Source organism: Myiozetetes cayanensis, unplaced genomic scaffold (genome assembly GCF_022539395.1).
Source record: "Myiozetetes cayanensis isolate MyiCay16 unplaced genomic scaffold, myiCay2020 scf4, whole genome shotgun sequence".
In the NCBI taxonomy this organism is placed as follows: Eukaryota; Metazoa; Chordata; class Aves; order Passeriformes; family Tyrannidae; genus Myiozetetes; species Myiozetetes cayanensis.
In genome coordinates, this window is record NW_026087631.1 from 34,153,005 (window position 1) to 34,174,134 (window position 21,130).

The 21,130-nt window shown below is 37.7% G+C and overlaps 1 protein-coding gene across 3 annotated transcripts in view; it reads right to left on the bottom strand.

Moving 5' to 3' along the window:
• Nucleotides 1-21,130, bottom strand: part of XRCC4 (X-ray repair cross complementing 4) — a 144,965-nt gene that overhangs the window by 33,366 nt on the left and 90,469 nt on the right. For 2 of the 3 annotated variants that reach the window (XM_050329125.1, XM_050329123.1), the window contains exon 7: nucleotides 20,535-20,685. In XM_050329125.1, coding sequence (XP_050185082.1) covers nucleotides 20,535-20,685 — 151 coding nt within the window. The remainder of the gene's footprint in view (nucleotides 1-20,534; nucleotides 20,686-21,130) is intronic. The other variant, XM_050329124.1, reaches the window with a different exon arrangement.

A 21,130-nucleotide genomic window follows, 5' to 3' on the forward strand; every position in this document is an offset into this window, starting at 1 on the left:
TCCATGGTTTTTCCTCTTGAGGTCATATACAACACAAAGACTTTACAGATTATAAAATATCCTATATGAAACTACAGATTGAGACATACCTGTATTGGAAAAAAAAAAAAAAAGGCCAGGAAAACAATGAAATAAATAAATACATTAAAAGCTTATAACTCGTCGCTGTTTCCACGAGAGGAAAATAGCCCTTTATGCCAGGACTAAATCATACAAGTAAATCTAAACTGTCTGCAAATAAATTTTTGATAGGGACAAACCTGTCAGTTCTAGAATTATCTGAAACGCTGAAAAAAAATTTGCCACATTTTCAAGAAAAAAGTCCTGGACTGGGTATCTAAAAGTGACAGTAAGATAGGACTGGAAACAAATGCACAGCTGCAGGGTGAAACTTACAAATTTAATTATGCATGACTGCTAACTAACAGCTTTGTTGCTGAAGTAGTATCATCATGGCTAATAGGCAGAACAACAGTTTATCTAATTTTATGGTGCCTGTAGTGATGAAATTCTTTGATGTGTGGCATTGAGCATGATTTTTAAAAAAAATTTAAAAATCATTCATTAGGAAAGAAAAAATATACTTTCCAGAATAATTCCTACATTCAGAAACACATCCAGTTATAATTTTCTCTTCATTCATCCCCATCTGCTTTTTTCTTAATTCAATGAGATACAAAGGAACTTTCTAACAGTCAGAATAAGTAAAAATAAATGTTTGATGAAACTAAATGAAAGTACTGAATTTTCCATCCAGGATGTAGTAGACATTTTAGCCTAATTGTGTTAGTTATGGAGGAAAGTAAAAAATAATGTGAGAAAACCTTTTTATACTTTTCTTTTTAGAAAGGCAGGTTCTGCCTCCCAGACAAAGAAAAACCCCAAAAACAATAACCAAAAAAGAAAGCAAACAAAACAAAATTAATCACCTGGAAAAGATAAAAACCATCAGGATTTCTACTGCCCACAATTTCAGATGAAACTCTATTGAGAGTGCTTAACCAGTAAAAGGAAAGGAAGGGCAATGCAAAAGCCAGAAAAAAGGAAATAGTCTGTTATCAAAGGACTATTAATTGCTCCCAAAGTAAGAGCAAGTGATGATCTCCTTCCTTTATTTACCCAGACTTTCAGCTGTCTAATCAAAGAAATGTTGTGTTGGTTGTGCTGAAAGAAAACTGTACCTTTTGTTTCGGTGATTGCCCACTAGACCTTAAGGGCTTTCATTGGATCGGTTTTACAGCTCAGTACTGCACTTCAGAGAGGCCAAGGAGCAGCAGGCAGCTCCCAACGTCCCCTGCACCCTCAGCAAACAGGAACAAGGCTGTGCAGCATCACTAAGCTCTATTCTATGGTTGGTACTACTTGGTTGGTCCTCGCTACACAGCTGGGATTTCTAGTTATAACCAATTCACTGCATCTGCAAATCTGACTTTCTGATTAAAATTAACTGTTAATATTCAAGCCAACAGATCTAAAAAAGCTAAAACAAAGCACCTTTCCACACGGAGTACACAGATTACAGGTTTTGGTGCTTACATTCCCTGACCTTCAAGCAAAGCAGTTTGGCATGAGCCACAACTCCAGTGGCCCTCTTGCAGTTTGTATCTGTAAATTAAAAAAAAAAAAAAAAAAAAGTTTTATTGTCCTACTGCCCTGTAGACCCTCGTTACATTAAATTTTTGCCTTCAACTCTAAAATGTGCAAGAAGAAAAGATGGAAATGCACCTCCTGCTTTCATTCTTCACTCCCTGCATCCCTCTCATATAAAGTGTGCCCTACCAAAGCCATGGAAGTATAAAAGTCAGATCCTCCTTCCCCTCAGAGCAGCAAGTTCTGTAATGTGCCTGCAGGCAGAATAGGAACAAGTAGCTTTTCAAGGTTTTTATGGCCTAAAAGAATTCTTGTAACAGCAGAATTATTTTGGAAGAAAATTTCTTAACTCCTGCTGGAGAGAGCAAAGATGTTCCAGATGATCTGTAGATAATATATGTTGTATGCTGATTTTTGTCCCCCTCTAAATTTGCTCTATTCTGCCTTAGTACTTTCTCTACATTGAAAACAGAATATTTCTAAGAATGGATACCACTACAGAATGTGTGTGTAGTGGCTGAAAACAACCACAACCGCATTTCTCGGAGCATGTAAGACTTTATAGTTATTTCTGTCCAAGATGAGGCCTACACAAGTGAAGAAAACCTACAGTGATACTTGGCACCACAATTTTCTGTTCAAGATGTGTATGGTGCTGCAGATGTTAGAGGTTTATTTCTTTCCTTAAATGCTGACTGAATACAGCAAATCGTTCCCCCGGGAGTTTGCAAGCCAAGGCACATACAAGCATCCCAGAAAATGTCTCACTGCATCCATAGGAATAAAGCACCATTGAAAATCCTGTCTTAAGGGGCTGACAAAACTCATGCTTTACTGATTCTGACCAGAGTTCTTGCATCTCAGTGAAACAAACACATGGAAAATGGGCAATTTATGAAAAACCTTTCAGCACAACACTGTCGACTCCAGGTCAAACTCTGCTGTTTCATGTCCCCCACCTGAAGAGAAGGGCAGGGAGATAAAAGGGGGGCAATTAGGCACACTAAAAGCTCTTGGCTGGCAGGGATGGGGCAGGATCACAACGTCAGGAAGCAATAACAACATGAGCCATTGTATCCCAGACCTGTCCCGACAAAGGCAGCTCTGTTGCTGTATTTACTTTTCCCAGTTTGTCTTGCTTTGTGCCTTTGATAAACTGTCAGGACTAGTTCCTCCAAGGACTATATTCACCCCAAAAGCCTCTCTCTGCCAGCCTCACATATGGTACAGTTTCTTATGCTTCAGAAGCCTGCAGTTCTCATAAGAGCTCTTCATGTTTTCCATAATAATTTAAATACTTTTCTCATTATTTCTCCAGCTGTGCTGTGTACAGGCTGAGCAGCACCACAAACCCTGCCCTATAACGTTACTTACTTTTAGCGGGTGCTGCAATCCTGTGGCTTAAGCTGCAGAAATATTAAAAAATACAGATCAGATAGCTGAATACCAAATATAGTACCAGTTTATGCACCAAACAAATACCTTTACTAACATTACCCAGGCCCTGGAATAAAGCCAAGTTTAAATCAGATTGCTTTGGCTCCAAACAAGAAAAATGCTCAAGTTTCCCAGCTCCAGAGAAGCTTTTTTTTTTTTTTTTTTAAGTTGGTCAGGCTGAACTACCTCCCAGAAATTAACACTATCTGCAAGCTTACAGAGCAGGACATATACTGGATTAAAAAATGTCTTTCAAAGGTCTTTGAAACAGTCTTTTCTATTTTTGAAACACCTAGAAAGAGCAACAAAAGAACAATTCCTCAGGTGGAAACTCCTGTGCTCTAAGAGCATCCTCAGGGTCTGGGTTTGTCTCCTCTGGAGCTGGGGAGACCTGGAGCACTCGAAGGGGTAATTGTGGAGTAAGAGTGTAATTCAGGGACTTGTGTAATACCACTTCTCTTTAAATACACTTATTAACCAGCTTATTTTGCAATAATTTGCCTGCGTAATCAAGCTTATAGCGAGGTCTAGAATACAGGAACTATTAATTCCAGGGTGACTAAGCCATCCATTACAAAGGCCAGACAAAAAGGGGATAAAATGCATGTCTGAGAACGGGAAATGTCTCACACTGAGAGCACAGAGTGGCCTTTTTCTGAAGAATGATTAGTGCTCTGCAGCTGCCCTGACCTCATTATATTCACTCTGCTGAAATTCAAACTTCCTATTCCAACACTTTGTAAGGAAGGTGAAGGAAGAGGTTTTTTAAACTTGCCAGTCATGGATGATTACACATCTTCCTTCCACTGATAGCATAGGGGAGATACATGACTAAACAGTGCTTTTGCTCTCCAAAATCCTCCCTCCTAGGAAGGTAGCTCTTGGCAAGCAGATTTTATGTTGAATAATTCCACCTGCTGATTTTCATTCGGCATCAGCTCTGAGCTCCAGCAGCCACAGCTCAAACTGAGAAATCACCTCTGGTAAGCCTGAAGCAGATTAGTGGTAAATTGCTTCTCCTCCTATTAAGCAATTTTCAGCACTTTATTCTGGTCAATTCAGTAGGTGACCATTCTCCCCAGGAAGGCACAGGGACCTGAGGGAACGAAGATGAAAGCTTTTTCTCCACAGATAAATGTGGTACACTTTTAATTCATTAAGATCCTCATCTAACACCTCTAAAAACAATAGATTGGTCACAATGCTTTTTTAATGGGAATTATAGTGGATTGCTAGCAAGTATAAATTCAAAGATAATCCTTATTTGAGAACTCAAATAATGAGTACTTCCTCACAGCTGCACTTCAAGTATTGTTTGCCTGTCATCAGCATTTTTGAGCATTTCTTGCTGTATTATTATGCTTTCACTAACCTAAAGCAGCAATGCAAATATTTATGCCCAGTTTAGTTCCAGCTGGTGGATTCAGCAGGGTGTCACAGGGGTGCTGATTTATTCAACACACCCCAGCTCAAGATATCACATTACAGCGTCCTGTTCTGGATGTCACTAAAACTGTTCCCATTCACACCAAAAATGCAGCCTGTGCTTTAAAACTGTACCATAAAAACTGTTTTTTTGGAAAGGAGACACATTCCCTTCCAAATCAAGAGTGGCTTCTGAAAAGGTGAAGTTTCTCAGCAGTAGAGTCTCCTAAGACCTACTGTTCTTGTCTCACACCATCCCTGGGTGCACAGAGTCTTTCAGAGAGTCACAGGACGCAGTGGATTATTATCTTCCATCTACCTGCAAGGATGTCCTACGCTAAATTCCAAATCAGGACGAAATTATGTTGTTGCCACTGCCTGTTGGGTTGACTTTAAGCTTTTGCAGACTGCCTCTTTATGAAGTTATCTTCTGATGAAAGTCATAATGGCTCCTGTGACCACAGGAAGAGAGATCAGTAATTCTATTTTCCATCATTATTCTTTCACACTGGCAAACAAAGGAATTTTTGTTTCTCAAGCAAAAAACGCCATGCTATGCAAAAGAAATACAGACGAAATTTTGCTTAGATTTTGCCCAGGGAAGTGGTCCGAGCACCAAGGGTGACACTCGGACAACGCTCTGAAGGGCAGAGTAGGGTTGTTGGGGTATCCTGTGCAGAGCCAGGGGTTGGACTCGATGATCCTCATGGGTTCCTTCCAACTCAGGAGATTCTGTGATTCAGAACCAAAAAAGATCTTTACCAAAACCCTGAAGGTTATTTAAAAACTGCCATCTTGTGATTTTGGTCAGATGTTTTTCTACACATAAAAAAATCACCTGTCAAAGTAAGTCCTGTGAAATGTATAGCAGAAATTTCAATTTCAACTCCCAAAAGTAAAAATCTAGTAGCTTGCTGCAGCCCCATGTAGTTGTGGCACTGCCCAACATAAGATCTGCCTTCTGAAATAACAGAAGACTCAGTTATACAGAATCACTGTTTTTAGGCTCACCTTTTTTCTGACTAAACTCTCAGAAAGGCAGACACACAGTGACACAGTGTGATTAAAAACCAGGAAACTGGAGGCCCTATGGAAGGATTGTAGCAAGTGAGCCCACTAGTAGCTCAGTGTGCACCTGACTGATGAGAGTATAAACACATCATTCAAAGGGTAAAAGCGGGTCCTTCTCCAAATGATTTTTACAATTGATGAGACTGAGTGAGGAGGCTGGGTCCATACATCAAAAAACATTTATTTTAGACTTAGTAACTATCCATACTCATCCACTTAATCACACTTTATTGATCACATGACTGTTAAAAAGAATTTTCCCCTAGTCCAAGTGATCCCCCTTCTACAGGCTCATGCTCTTGCTTGGAACTTTGTTCAGTGCATATTTTATTCAGATAATGAGCTGCATGTGATTTTTTTCATTACTAAAACAGCAAATGGATACATAAGACATTTTCAGTCACTATCTAGTTAGGGCTATAAATGCATCTGTAAAATAGCTTTCCATCATTTAATATCATGAATAGTTGTATAGCATACTTGAATACATAGCACAATACAGATATCTTCAGTGCCTGTCTGTGAAAATATTTGTGTTTTCTGAATGCAAAGAGAGAAATGTAAACTGCAAACAGTTTAACCGTCTGTGTTATAAGTAAGTCTAGGGAGCACATATCATGCATGCAGTATTTATTTCTCTATTCTCTGTCTTTCAGAGGTAAGTGCATAAAATAGCTGAAACACTACAGCAATTGTCTGGGCTTTGGAGATTATGTAGAAGACAACTCCACTCCTAGGAAAGAGACTATAAATAAAAACACATGATAGATCTCATCGATCTCATGCCCTCTGAAAGCACAACTCATCAAGGTGTTTGAGAACATTTAGATGCCTTGTTTGAACAGCAATCCACTTCTGTCGGTAATTTGAATTTTAAATTCTTGCATTAGCTTCAGGGAAAAGCAGTGGGTGTACTCACCAGGCTGAAGGTATGAGGAAGAAGAGATAAGCATTAAAATAGAAAAGCAAGGAAAAAAGTGTCTATTTCAAAGTGTGGGCTGTTAATTAATAGGTTATGAGCCAAAAAAGAAAGTGCACAAATATTCCAGTGATGGCTCTGCAGTTTAAAGTAAATGTAATTCAGAATTAAAAATTACTCTGACAGACTTTTTTTTTTCAGTAAGAGGTAAAGGGATTGGCTGGTCTAAGTAAAAGACACAGATGGAGTGGATTATTTCCCTACAGTTCACAGAATCATAGGATCCCAGAATGGGTGGGGAGGACCTTAAAGCTCATCCAGTCCCACCTCTTGCCATGGGAAGGGACTCATTCCACTAGCCCAGGTTGCGCCAAGCCCTGTCCAACCTGGCCTTGGACACCTCCAGGGATCCAGGGGCAGCCACAGCTTTTCTGGGCAACCTGTGCCAGGGCCTGGCCACGCTCACAGGGAGGAATTTCCTCCTAATACCCCATCTAAACCTCCACTCTGTCAGTTTGAAGACACTCTCCTTTGTCCTGTCGCCACAGTTTCCCTTCCAGTTTCCTTGTAGCCCCTTCAGACACTAGAAGGTGCTGTGAGGTCTCCAGGATGAACAGCCCCAACTTTCTCAGCCTGAAGTTTCCACTGACTCCTTAAATCACCTGATTATGAGTTGAACTCATAAGCAGGAAGCAAATAAGCCATAGCTCAGCTCCCTTCTCATTCCTTTGTCTCCTTCAACCAGAGAAAGCTCAGCCTCCTGCCCCCTGAGACCAAAGCACTCCATAGGACAGTCTATAATTTAAACAGGACAGCCATTTGCCTGAAATAGGCAGGAGCAAGAAGGAATTTTGCTGGGGAAAAAGGAGGCTGGACTAATTTTTCTGCTCTCCTCGCAGCACCAGAAAACATGACAATGCTTAAGGTGGACACTGTTCAAATTGTGCCATGACTTGTGACTTTGGGAATGTCCCAGTAGGCAAAGACTTGTGTGGTGGAACACTGACAGGTGTCTCTCTGGATTGGAAGGGATGACAGAAACTGGTGTGGGTGGAGAAATGGTCAAGTCCAGCCACCATGAGACACACCTTAATTTTAGGAAAGCAGGAGGAAACTGTTGGTCTCTGCATCTCCAACCTCCTGCCAGTTTATTCATTCCAATCTCTAAATAGACCAAGAATTTTCTGTGCCATGTCTATATCCATGCACTGCTTATGTCTAATTAGGTTTTTCTTTTGAAGTGCTTTTTAATAAAATTGAAGCTGCTGCTTAAGCCCTTGTCACACATGTGAGCCATCCTTGTGATGTCAGTTCATTTATAATTAAACACTAGAGAGCTTTATCGTGTGTCAATCATCATTCATTGAGGAAGTTGTCCTATTTATCCAATTAAACAGGTATTTACTGCCAACATATTAATTTTTTTCCCTGGAATACTTACGTGGTGCTGTAGCTCTGCACCACTTCATTTAATTTGTGTACAACAATATCTAGAGCAATATTCTTGTGAAATCAAGGAGTGTTAAAATACAAAACAGGAGCTTCAGAGTTGACATCATTAAGGAATTCTCATGAAAGCTTTGTATACAGATGGAATATGGAACTGTTATTGTATAGTTTTAATATGAATTGCTCCTTTGGTTCCCTTTCAAGTTAATATAAATTTTATCACAATTTATCTGACAGATTCCTTACTAGAAGGAAAATTCATTTTGCTGAAAGATGAAGAAAAGTGAGAAAATAAATGTGGCAATGTATTGAAAACAAGATAAAATATGGAAAGAGAGTGAAACAGTATAAATTAAAATTTTCCCGTTGCTGAGAAGAAAAAGACGGAAGTCCAGAGAGGTTTCTTGCTTGCGCATTTAAAATAAAACTTCAATTCATCAATTATATCCCAGTAATATCCTGTCCTGCAGCACAGATTCCTTCCTTGGCTAACTGAAAATTTATTTTGCACATTGAAAAACTGTCTTTGGGAATAAAACCCACCAGTGCAACACAAAAAACAATAATCCACATTCTTATCTAAGACTTGCAAATTAATAGATCCATGATAATCCAAATGCAGAATTAACATGTTAATAATGTCTGTAAGAACTTATTACAGACTGAGGACCCTGATTATGTCCTGTCACTCTCCTGACCTTCATTAATTTCTTCTACTCTACGTAGTCTTAAGTACGAAGAGTATCAGGCTTTCAAGACTACAGTTCTTGTCACAGAAGCTTACAAATAATCTCAAATATTCATTTGTAATGTTGAAATTCAATTGTGTTTTGACACATCTAACATTTAAGTTAATCACCTATAAATTACTTATTGAATTACTGAAACTTATTGAAAAAAAATTTGAAAAAAATTGGGGGGAAAAAAAAGAAAAGAATTTATTGAAATCTCCAGATGAACTTGGTCTAGTAAGACCCACTTCAGTGTGTCATGCAGTCCCCTTATGTCAGACAGGATCTGCCTTATGTTGGGCTAGACCTAAACCTGGGGTGAGGCAACTACCTGAATTAAGACACCATAAAAAACAGTAGATTGGATTATAAAAGCTATTCCAGGATGCTACTGCCAAGGCTGTGTGCTGCCCCAAGAAAAAAAAAAACTTGCAGCTGTGGATCTTGTATTTGTTTCCATCAGCTAAAGGTTTATGTGAAATAGCTCAGAAAAACAATCTGCTTTCTCTTTTCTTTCTATTTTCTTTCTCTTTTCTTCATATGTATTAAGGCAGTCACATTCTGTTCTGGGGGACAGTGGAGACTGTGTTACATGAGACAATCTACTTTTGTAAGAACACACAATGGAGAAATAATATTTGGAGATGTCAGGTGACAGCAAGTTAACCTCCACACAGGTGCACCTTTATGTAGGCAGCATCAGGCTCTACCCTGACTCATTTTCCAAATTCCATGTCAAATTGGCTAAGTCCAATAACTGGAAAGTTTTCAAGATGAAAAGCCCTTGTCAACATGACTCAGCCAAGAAATATATGTAAAAGCAGGGAACTCAGTGACATCTGGAATGCTGGTGACCTGCTAAGGACAGCAGTTTTATGTGTGACAGAAATTTTAAGGTTAATGGTTTGGAAGCCCCAGCTGAAACTAAACTTTCTAATGCTCAGGTAACAGTGTTAGAAATAGAGAAATACCAGGTGAATGCTTAAAACTAAGTACTGTGCTTAAATATTACTGAAGACAGGAATGTCTAGTAAAAAAGTGACGATGTGAAACAGAAATATGAACAGCCAGCTTAGATTCAAGATGGTTCAAGCAATTTGAAGGCTTGCACAGGATATGCAAACTTACCTGGTCAGCAACATTCAAGCCTGTTTACCATGTGTAATCTTGATTATGAACTTTATTAATACAAATCTCCCTCAAATCAGCTTTTTCTTTCACTTGCATGTTTCTCTTTTGGATAGCAAGATGTATTTTGGTTGATGTATCATGAAACCCAAATGGTGTTTGAAAAAAACATGTATCATCATATTCAGTGTGTCCTATCTACATATGAGGTGGCTTTGCAAAGGGACCTCAGCAACAGAAAAGGTTTCAAATAATAAAGAAACGTGTTGTATATTTTTAGCAAAGGAGAAAATGTCAAGACAGGAGTCAGTGAAGATCTGGGTGTGGTATGCAAGGAACCATGAAAAAGAGGAGTGTCTGGCTAGCACTGTCTTAGGGTAACATGAAACACTGACCTTTTTTTTTTTTTTTAAATCTAGCCCAAGAAAAAGGTTAGAACAGCACAAGGAAACATCTCAACCTTGCAAATAATTTCCTTAGAGAAGATGTAAGCTGAAGATTGCAGTCTCTGGCAAAGTCCTGCACCAAGTCACCCTGAATAAAGAGCCTAGCTAGCATTCCTCTTCCTGTCCTCAGATGTGATGGTTGATTGGGTAAAGGTGTAGATGCATATCAGACACGCAGAAGGCAATCGTTGTTCTATATCTCTCAAGTGTTACACTGCAGAGGAGAAAGTAGGAAGACAAAAAGTACACCCAAGAGGTCTTTCTTACACAGGAGAGCGAATAAAGGCTCCCTCTAACATTCAATTCCACCTCATCACAAACCCTCCAGATCTTACAACTCCATCCCTATTTGTTTCAGTGCCCTGACATAATTTTTCTAAGCCTCCTGCGGTTTTAAGTTCTACCTTTGTTAGGTAATACTTAATTTAGTATTAATTTAATTTAACCTGGTCAGCCACCACCTGGCCACAAACAAGATTTGTTGGCCCAAACAACCCCTGCTGCTCCCAGATTTGGGAAGGACAACAAATGCCCCAAGGGGAAGTTGGACAAACTTGATATATCTTTAGACATATCTTCTCCCCTTGCTTTTCTCCCCCACCATTATCATGGGTTGGGGATACTGGTTTGGACATTTTTCTTATATTAGCTCTGGGATTGCTCTGAATAATATGGATTTAAAGTTAATGGTTTTGTTTCTTTTTAAAACTTTGGAGCTCACAAAGTATCCTGAAACATTTAAAGAATCAACAGGGAACTCATCATATCCTGACAATATTTTATTTTTATCTGGACATCTTCTCTTTTTATCTTCAAACCTGTTTTTACTTGAACTGAAATAGTTGCTCAGGCTCTATCACTTTGAATTTTGTCAACACAACTGGGTAGATCTGATTTTTTTTTCATTTATCATCATTTATCATTTATCATCACTGTAGCTACACAGATATACAACTAAAGGAGAGTATTTATACCAAGATATTATTTCTTAACCTGGTGTTTCAGAACAGTTTAACAGTGGTATAGAACCTGAACAGATAAATAATTCTCTATTTGTGACAAACACCAAATCCAGTAGGTTTACTGTTTGTAGAAATGTTTTCTTACTTAGTGGTGTATTTTAGCCTAAAGGACTGAGGATTTTCAGTATAAAATATATAATTTGTCAGGATTATTTAATGAAAATAGAATTTTGTTCAGGTAGTTTAATAGTTATCCAGGGATAAACTCCAGAGAGACTAAAGCAATACACTCTGGATGGTTCACATCACCACCAGACTCTAAATGACATGATTTATCATCACTTTACTTCAGTTTTACACTTGTGCAAGTTCAAGCTTCAGAGAGTTCTGGCAGAACATTGAAGTGATGAATAATGTACCATTTTCCTCTCTGATCAAAAAATAACCCCTATGAAAATATTCTGTAGTGTTTCTTAGAAATCTGGAGAGTGGATGGGGAAGATCACTGTGTGAACTAGGTGTTGGTAAGAGTTTTATTCCTGTGGCCAAATAATAATTCAGAAGCCGGTAATTTTAAATAGAATGTGGATAACTCCTCAATATTGGGGAAAAAAAATCACCTGTTTCCAAACTCTCACTGAATTCAGTGAACACTCTCTGGAAACAGATGTTCTAAAACATAAATCAAATTTCTTTCAATATCTTTCTACAATTAGCACCTTTTTAAACAGATTATCTTCCCATGTTAAATGCTTTCTTTACTCTATCTTTTCTAGATAAACACAAGGCCAGAGGCACCATTTTTTAATTTAGCAGACAGGTCTCTTACTTTGATGTCAAATTCTCTTTCTGGTATCTACATAAGTGGTATATAAAATATTTATTTCCATCTTCTTGAATAATTAACAGCTTTTAAAGAAGTACTTGAGAAATCTCATCTCTTTCTAGAATGAAACCTAGAATGAAACATACCCTCCCTAAACAGTAGTGTTTACACCCACATTTGTCCCTTTTCCTCAGTTTTAGTCCTTGTTACTGTGTTCATTCCAAATGCAGATGAAAAATTGATTCCAATGGTTAGACTGACTACTGTTAGATTTTAATTCACCTTAGCACCTTGATTAAAATAATTTTGAAAAGAGAATTTTACTTGATTTGACTTCTGCTATTTAGTATTGACTCTGTTGCTGATAGTTTTTTCATACTGACCATTTTCCCTTGGTTTTATACCAAGTCCACTTGTATGAGTTAATATGCAGTAAACAATCTGGAGAGCATACAAGCATGTAATTAGTTTTCAAATTACTGGTTTTATGTACAAGCTTGAGTGATGCAACAGCGACATGAAAACTGTTATGAATGGTTTGACAGATGAATGAAGTAAGGAATTATTTTAAGTGTTATTAAGTAATCAAGGAAGTGTGTCAGCAATATTCAATTTAAGCAAGGATCATACTAATCTAATTCTGTACCTCCTGCAGCTTCTAATAAGCTCGTTTTTATTTATGCTCAAGGAGATTGAATGGTAGTTAAACTAATTTAAGAGAGACATGATTTGTGCAACTCTTTCTCTTATTCTACAAGTTTCTGAACTGATGGATAAGTATATGCTATGTGCCCTCCCACAGATGGCAGAACCCATCAAAAAGGATCCTGATTAATGTCACACTGAATTCTGACACAAGTTGACAGAAACAGATGAGTCCCTTCGACCATGAAAGTGCATTTGCTCATTCTGTATGTATTAGTCACAGCATATAAATTTATGAATATTTATTCATTCAGACTAGACTTAAGGATGGCTCTAAATATTACTGGAAATTCCTTGTCATGGGCTTCAAGTGCTTGATTTACTGCTTTGGGGGGAACAATACAGAAATGATAAATAGGAAAAAAAATGCAGAGTCAGTGCCTCTCACTATGGTCTCTCTTTTTTTTCTGCTCAGAAACATGTCCAGTGTCACCTCTCACCCTTTTCCATGCTCTGGACCTTTTTTCCCTCCTTCTCCAAGTCACTTTGAGAGCTCAACTTACTTTGTGAGGCAGAAACAGGATTAAAACAAAATTCAGTACTTGGGAGTCATTCCCCTTTTGCTCTGGTTTTGACACAGATTTCAAGAATTCTGGAAAAGGGTATTTCATTCCATATCAACAGCATCCTTATGCATCTCATACAGGAGGTCTAGAAGGACAAAGAAGTCCAGTGCAACATTTCTCTTTGGTTGGATGTTCTTCACAGTCAACAGTAACCAGTTGAAATATAGCAGATGAAGAAAAATAGACAATCTAGACACAACCTTCACTGTTTGATGACTTAAGTCTCCATTGGAAAAATAAGTTCCATGCACTTAGTTCTGTGGTTTTTAAGCAAAAGCTGAAGCGCTTATTTTAGCACAGAGAAATTTAAAAGTCTTGCCAAATCGAAATGTTAGCCTTTTAGCCCTGCTTTGCTGAGGTGGGACATTTTGGGGATGATTCATTGGTAAAAAGTTACGTGAGGAAAACGGACAAATACAAATAAAAATCAAAAGATTCATGCAGTGAAATCTGAATTTTCAAATGTGCACTGAACTGAGCAATCAACTCAATGGAGCAGGAGGGTTTGCAGGAGCTTGTGAAATCATTTCCCAGATCCTGAGTTTCAGTGTATTTTTGTGTATGGGATTTTCTCCAGCTCATTTCCTGGGTTCCATTATAATTTAAGGGATTACTGTTCCCCACAGACAGTTGTGCCATATGGAATACTCTAATTTAATCCAGCAAAGACATACTTCATGATCAGTCAAAGAACAATAAAAACAGGTATTTAAGGCAGTTTATCTCATTAATATAGCCAAGCTTTCATCTCATTATCTTCCATGCTATCTTTGACATCAGGGCTGATCTGGCAAGCATGGCTACTTAGGCTTTCCGTCAGCCTAGACTTAATCTCCTGCCAACAGGATAATGAAAATCTCAGGTATCTACATTACATGCTTCTCCCTATTAAAAGTAACATGAAAATAATTCCACCTGAAAAGATGGTTTAGGAAATTGAGGTTTAATTGACACCATCAAGAGCCCTTTACAGAAGTGTGAGTACAGAGAGTGCATGTTTCGCTCCCATACTCTAATCACAGGGATGCACATGGAATTTCAAATATTGCCTTCTTTGTTGTTTTTAACGCAATCTCCTTTTTTCAACTTCCCACTAAAAGACTGAAAATACTGTAGCATGGTCTCCTTCAAAAGCCCACAACTGTTCCAGCACTGCTAGTTAGCTCAACCACACACATTTTTCCTTCTTTTTACTGTAATTTACTCCTGAAGAGAAATTCTTTGGCCTCCACATCAAGACACCACAGCCAGGTTCATGAAACTGATGCTCAATGTGATAAATTAAACTATACCAACCCACAACCTAACTAAGAGAGGCTTAAAATACAAAGTTCCGGTCAAACATCACTCCAATTTAAAATATTTGTTAGAAAGGCCAGGGAAAACCACCAAAAATTTAGCAGAAAGGTAATGGAAGAAGGAAGAATTCCATTTTTTAAGCTATCCTCTTGTAATCTTGCAGACACCAGTTTCACTGAAATACATTATAGATGAATCATCGGAGACACATATCTCACCATATTTGTCACAGCAATAAAACCCTGCTCTAAAGAACATGCCCTGAGAAAACAGAGGGTACAGCCCTGTCAGTCTCACAGAGTAATAACTTCTCCATCAGCAGTCAATTATTGGGCTATTACCTGTGACAAAAATCGGTGAGATGTGCTACAAACTAGAGAGCTGAGAGACTTTCCTTGGGACAAATTGCAGCCTTAGAGGTCAGCAGATAATGTTAATTTTTTTCCTGCCCAGAGCTTTCAGACTTCATATTTTCCCACCTTTCCCTGGGGAGTCAAGAGAAATGGTGGCTGTGGATAAAAATTCCTTGCAGACCCCATGGAAATAAATTGCCCCTTCCCATGTGGATAGTGGAAGCCTAGTTATCTGCTGCTCACTTAAAACTAATACACACAGCACAGAGAGCCATCAAGAGAAAAACAGCTGCACTTTGCTGTATTTATTTCTGCCTTATTCAATTCAGTTGAATATAGAATTACTCCAGAATTGGTTTTGCAACCACTTTTTTGCAAATTTTTCATTTTTTTGCACTATTTCTGCAATATTGTAATCAAAAGGAAGGGAGGAAGGGAGCAAAGAAGGAAGGAAGGAAGGAAAGAAGGAAGAAAGGAAGGAAGGGGGGGAGGGAAGAAAGAAGCCATTCCAAAGCACAAGAAAATGCTGAGCGTGCATGAAGAAGCACATCTTAATAGAGTATTTAATTTTTTTTTTTTTTGATACTCACATTAGAGTCTCTTCTAAGAGTATTTTTAACTTGCCTACATTTCAGGCTGAATGAGTTAACCATCAAAAACTTTCTAAACACTGCATTCCATAAATTTATTATGGCAGGAATGAGCTTATCACTGCTGTACACAGACAGTGCACTGACTCACTCATACATCAGTGACCATGCTGTTTGTCACACCAAGTTCTCTCCTATTGTATTAAATATATACAGTTAACAAACAAAAAAGTGGTATGTCAACATGAGCTCTTAAATATGTCCTTCTTTAAAAGGGAGGTAACTGTGGGGCAAACTTTATATCCCCTCTGCAGCATGGAAGGTTATGGTATAATTTTCAGTGGGACCCAAATTTTACTTGGTTAAACCTTTTTATAAGAAGAATTAGTGTTGTGTGAGATAGGAAAAAAAACCCATGTCTGTGCATAACCCTCTGAGAATGCCCAGTTCTGAGACAAATTTATGGTTTCTTCTACCTGAGTCACTGGTGGTGGCAAACCACACTTTAAATAAATGTTGCATTAGGATTTTAAAAATGTGAACCGCAAGCAATAAATTAAACAAATGCAGAGAGAGGATCCCCCAGGAGCTCCTGGCTCACCACAGGCTCTGAGTGCTTTTAAGGGGGTGGAAGGTTATCAAAAGAAAGACAAGTCCAGCTTATTACAGTACTGGGATGAAGACTCTAAAAACCTTTTGAAGGTACAGAAAGAGAGTATGGAAACTGAAAAAAAAAATCACATTTATCATTAACAAGCAAAAACTATGCAGCAGCCCCTTCTACCCACAATTACACACATGACTAACTTTAATCAGGCCCTGAAGTCAAGAACAAACACCGAGCTGTGAGGACCGTAACAATCGTGTTTTAAGTAAAAATTACATTCTCTGTTTGGCCTCCTCTGATGGAGCAATTGGTGGCAATGTAGGTGGCACAAAACAACCCCTGGCAACTCCTGTGACTTCCAAACACCCAGTCACCACTCTGGGTATGTTTGTTTTTTTTTCTTACTTGGATGCTGCTGATAACCCCAAAAACATGTTAAACCCTTTGGCTCCCTGAAAAAGCAGTGTTTATGTATAAAAGCAAATAATACCTGTTATTCTTCAGTCAATTAACTAAAAGTACTTCCTAACACTTGTTTATCAAAATTATGAAACAATGCCTCAATAATAACATTCTTTGATTTTCTCTAGTCTTCATGTCAGGAGAATAGATCACATTTGGATCCGTAATACTGTTTTTCCTCTATTTGAGACGCCTTCCCCTAAACCACTTCTGCCAATTGTATGTATATGTGTATACATAAATAGTAGAGAAATTATGAACACTTTTGAGCAGCTGGAATGGATTATACTTTGAAATACACAGAGTAACTTACAGAAATTATCGAGGAAAGCCCTTCTCCTAGGAAATTCATGTGTGAATAAGAACCATAAAACTACATTCTTTATTAGTAAAATATGATGAACAGAAAAAAAAGAAAAGTTTTTTCTTTTTTTAACCCATTAAATAAAACCAATTTTGTTAAACCAAACCAGAAAGATGGAATTTTTCCATCATGGAAGCAAAGTAAAAGTTTCACTAGAAAGGGATGCTTTTTCCTGATTTACTTTTGTTTTAGGTACAGAGGGTCCAGCTCTGTTCCACTGTACTTTGTGACCACAGAACATGTTTAATTTTTGACATTATATCAAAAAATTGCCATCCTCAGTAGATACTGTCTATTCTCAAATAGGTTCAAATACTTTTAAAGTGAAGATACTATAGAAACATCCAATTATTTACAGGATTCAGGCTGACAGGCCCTACACTTAAGCCTCTCTACTGAATGCATATTCCACATGGCTAATGGTGTCATTCATATGCAGACCCTAGAGAGATTTGGGTAATAAGCATAATTTCTAACTGAGGATGGGGAACATTATTATTAATTTCTCTGCTCCAATTATGAAATGCAAATTGTAAAAAGTAGAATTTGCATCTTAACTTGACTTATGTATTATCTCTGCTTTGCACCTTAGGAAATTGCCATATATTAAGTTACAGTTAAAGCTGCACCAATACCATCACAGTTTACTGGAATCAGAATAATTTTATTTAACCTCTTGGCTCAATCATGTTTTGAACTGCAAGATCCATCCTTTGTCACACTTTTAAAATGTGTAAATTAAAAGCCACAGTTCAACTGTTATTAACTAAAAGTAACATCTGTCTGCCTAGGAAGCATTTCCTTTCATTGAATATCAGATTTGAAAAACAACATGTTAAAGAGCTGGATAAACCTCAAAATCTTGCAGTTCACTGACCAACTAATTATCCTAAAGTTTTGCTTTATCCTAAAGTACATCTTCATTTCAGCAAATAATTAAACAGTTCATTTAGCAACCTTGTTCTACAAATCCTAGTTCAGCTCTTTGCTGATCTCATGGCTACTTTCACTAAGCTTAATATCATCCAAAGCATACTGCCAAGTTTCATTAAAAATGTTGATTTAGCCCTTGAATAAATTGCCAGTGTAATACTATATGTCTATGGCTATAAACACAATTCAACTGCCCTTCCTGCCACCGCACCCACACACAAAGCATGAGAAAGGTAACCCTCCTTTTGCTCTAATTTCTGTGTCAAACAGATCTTTATTTGCATTCCTCTGAGTGTTCTTGGTCATATCTAAGAATATATTTTCATTCCAAAGGACTAGAGAATTGCCACATAACTAGGTTCAACATCCATAAATCCTAAATATTTGCAGAAATAAAACCATTTCAGTTTTCCTGACTCAGTGTTTACTTTAGATGCTCTTTATTTCAAGATAAATGCTACTTTCTTTGCATACTTTAAAATCTTACAAGAAATATGTAGAATTTAAGGACATAATTTCTATGTGGTAACAATGACTGCTGAAAAACTGTTTTCAAAAACCAATCTGAAAGGCAAGGAGAAAAGAAAAACTTGGATGATTCCTTTGGTGAAGAGGTATTTTTTTCTTCTGACTTAAGATATTTTATTAGTCAACTTATGGTGCAATAACATAAAGGCAGCGTTAGGTTCCTGATGTTTGGTTTGTGACAGCCTTGGTGAATATGAAATGATCACCAGTGATGTTACCAAAATTTCAAAAATAATTCTAAATAAGCTGTATTTGCTAAAGCAAGGACTGTTAGATATGGTTTTGTGCAACTGCATCTTATTCGTAACCATTTATATTAGTATTTACATTAAAGAACCAACTCCTTCTGCAGGTCTATGCAGGAGAGTTTAGAAACAAGGGTTCATCTGTGCATTTGCAAACGTGATCACAATCTGTCATTTGATCCTTCTGTCAAGCAGAAAAACCATGACACCCTTCCAAGGGCTGCACATCTCCCATGTTTGTGATGGAGCCCTTCCAGAGATGAAGGAATTCCGAGGTTAAATTCCCCCCTTGCCTCCCTGCCGCCCCAGCAGGCTGGGGTGGTTTGCTTGGAATTAGTAATTTTATTTTTTTGCTCATGACACAATACTGGAAAACATTTTTGGGCAGGACCCCAACATCCTGTCAGCTTAAGATAAAGCCTTTTTGCACCATGTAGGATCTGGCATTCCATCAGCACAAATTACTGGAGAAACTTCATAAAAAAAGGAACATCTATATTTGTGAACTGGTGCTAATTCCACATCTCCCTACTTTTGACAGGCTGGAGAGAAGTGAAAATTATTAGCCCAGCAAATTGACTGAAAACTTGATTAGCACCTGGCAGAAGATGAAGCTCAAAAACCCTCAAGGATAAAATAATCAGCAAAGTGGAAATTGTTACAGTTTGGCTTTTGTAATTTTTCAGGTGAATGCAGAGATTCTGTATCTCCTTAGTTAATCAAAGAACAACTACTGCCACATAGTGCAAAGAGAAAAAAGGGGGACAGAGACTGACAGAATGGATGTTCCATATGGCAAGCCTTAAAATACAACTAGTTATATTATAGCCCAGAAGAAAAGACACTCTTCAGGTTCAGCTCTGACCAGCTCCACAATCATATGAGAACTTGACTGTACAGTAGGAAAAACTTAATGTTGCTCTGTTTTTTTCTAAAATTTGCCCTACTTAAGGAAATTAAAACAAAAATATCAGTATTTTCTTAGTCTTTCCCCTACACAGAGGACTCAGATATTAATAAACAGATGATTACTCAGTCCAAGGACTTTCTATACTCCTCTGCAATAATTTGCCTCCATAGGTTTTGCTTCAGCAATCAATACTAAAAAAAAGTGAAACTGAATTTCAGCCAAACACAGGCAGATTTTCAAAACTAAATGGACAACGTACAATGGGGAAAAGGCATTTTTCATTGCAATGTACTGTAAAATAACAGAAAATAGAATCTGATATATTTCTACACCATTCTAAAAAATGCAATTTTTTTAACTAATAAAGTAGGACTGTAAATTTAAACATTCCCAGCTGGCATCAAGCCACAACCTTCTACGTCAAATATAATAATAAAAGATAATTCTCTTGCTTTTCATTATTAAAAATCTTTGCTAATCATGGGAAATGTCTTTGTAATATACTTGTGACCCTGTCTGTTTAAAGAGTTTGTTATCCATGGAATATTACAGACAAAAATGGAACATGAGTATTTTCAAATATAATTTGCCATATATTTTAAAGAAATACCACTAACCATATTGCAGCTCTGAGGTAATACCATGTGAACCACCTCCCAGACCATGTGAAAATACTTCCAGAAGTTGAAATTGACATAAGAAGAAAAATACCTACAAGTGCTACAAATTCTGATACCCTCATGTTTTTAAATGATTTTTTTTCTCCCCCATGATTTTATTTTCAAAATAAATCCATTCCGGTCTATTAAACATGGTACTGTGAGTTGATTTCCACTGAAATTTCAAGGGTAGAACCACAGGGTGATGAGGTTGGAAAGGACCTCTGGAGGTCACCAACCCCAACCACAACCAGTTGGGTTTGGAACACAACCAGCCCTACGATATCTTTAAGTACAAAAACATTTAAATACATTTAAAAACCACTTACTTTTCTTCAGGTAGTTGTTCTGCCTCATAAGCTGCCACCTTAGGCCCTGTCCCAGCAGGTTTTGCTGCCCTTTGTCTTCTCTTCCTTCTTGGAGCTGTGTCAGCAACGTCTGGGCTCCCCAGGAGGGAGGAATCCCTTTGCTCCGGTGCTGCTAAAGGGAAAAAGGACCAAAGCTGAAAAAACTCAAATATGAAACATTGCAAGAAATGGAAAGAAGTGCTTCCCTTGATACCTCTTTGTAGTCAGTGGACAGTAAGAACTGGGTAATCTGTCTAGATTTTCATTGACTACTTTACAGAGGCTGAGTAAAGTAGGCTCTGTCACTATTCATTTACCTAAACTATGATTTCATACCTGGTTCATATTTAACTTACCAAGTAATTTCATAAAATACGCATTATCCACACTTAAAACACAATGCCCTCTCTGCTTCTGCCCTGAAGCTCAAATCTCAAGAAAACCAGATCCTTCCTTAAGCTAAAATCCTCCTGAAAAGCCCCTATTAATGCACTCAGAAGTTATGTAGATATTTTTATTCCAGCTATCAACATCCTGTAGAATATTTTCATTTGGTATGCCTGTTTTAAAAATAAAAT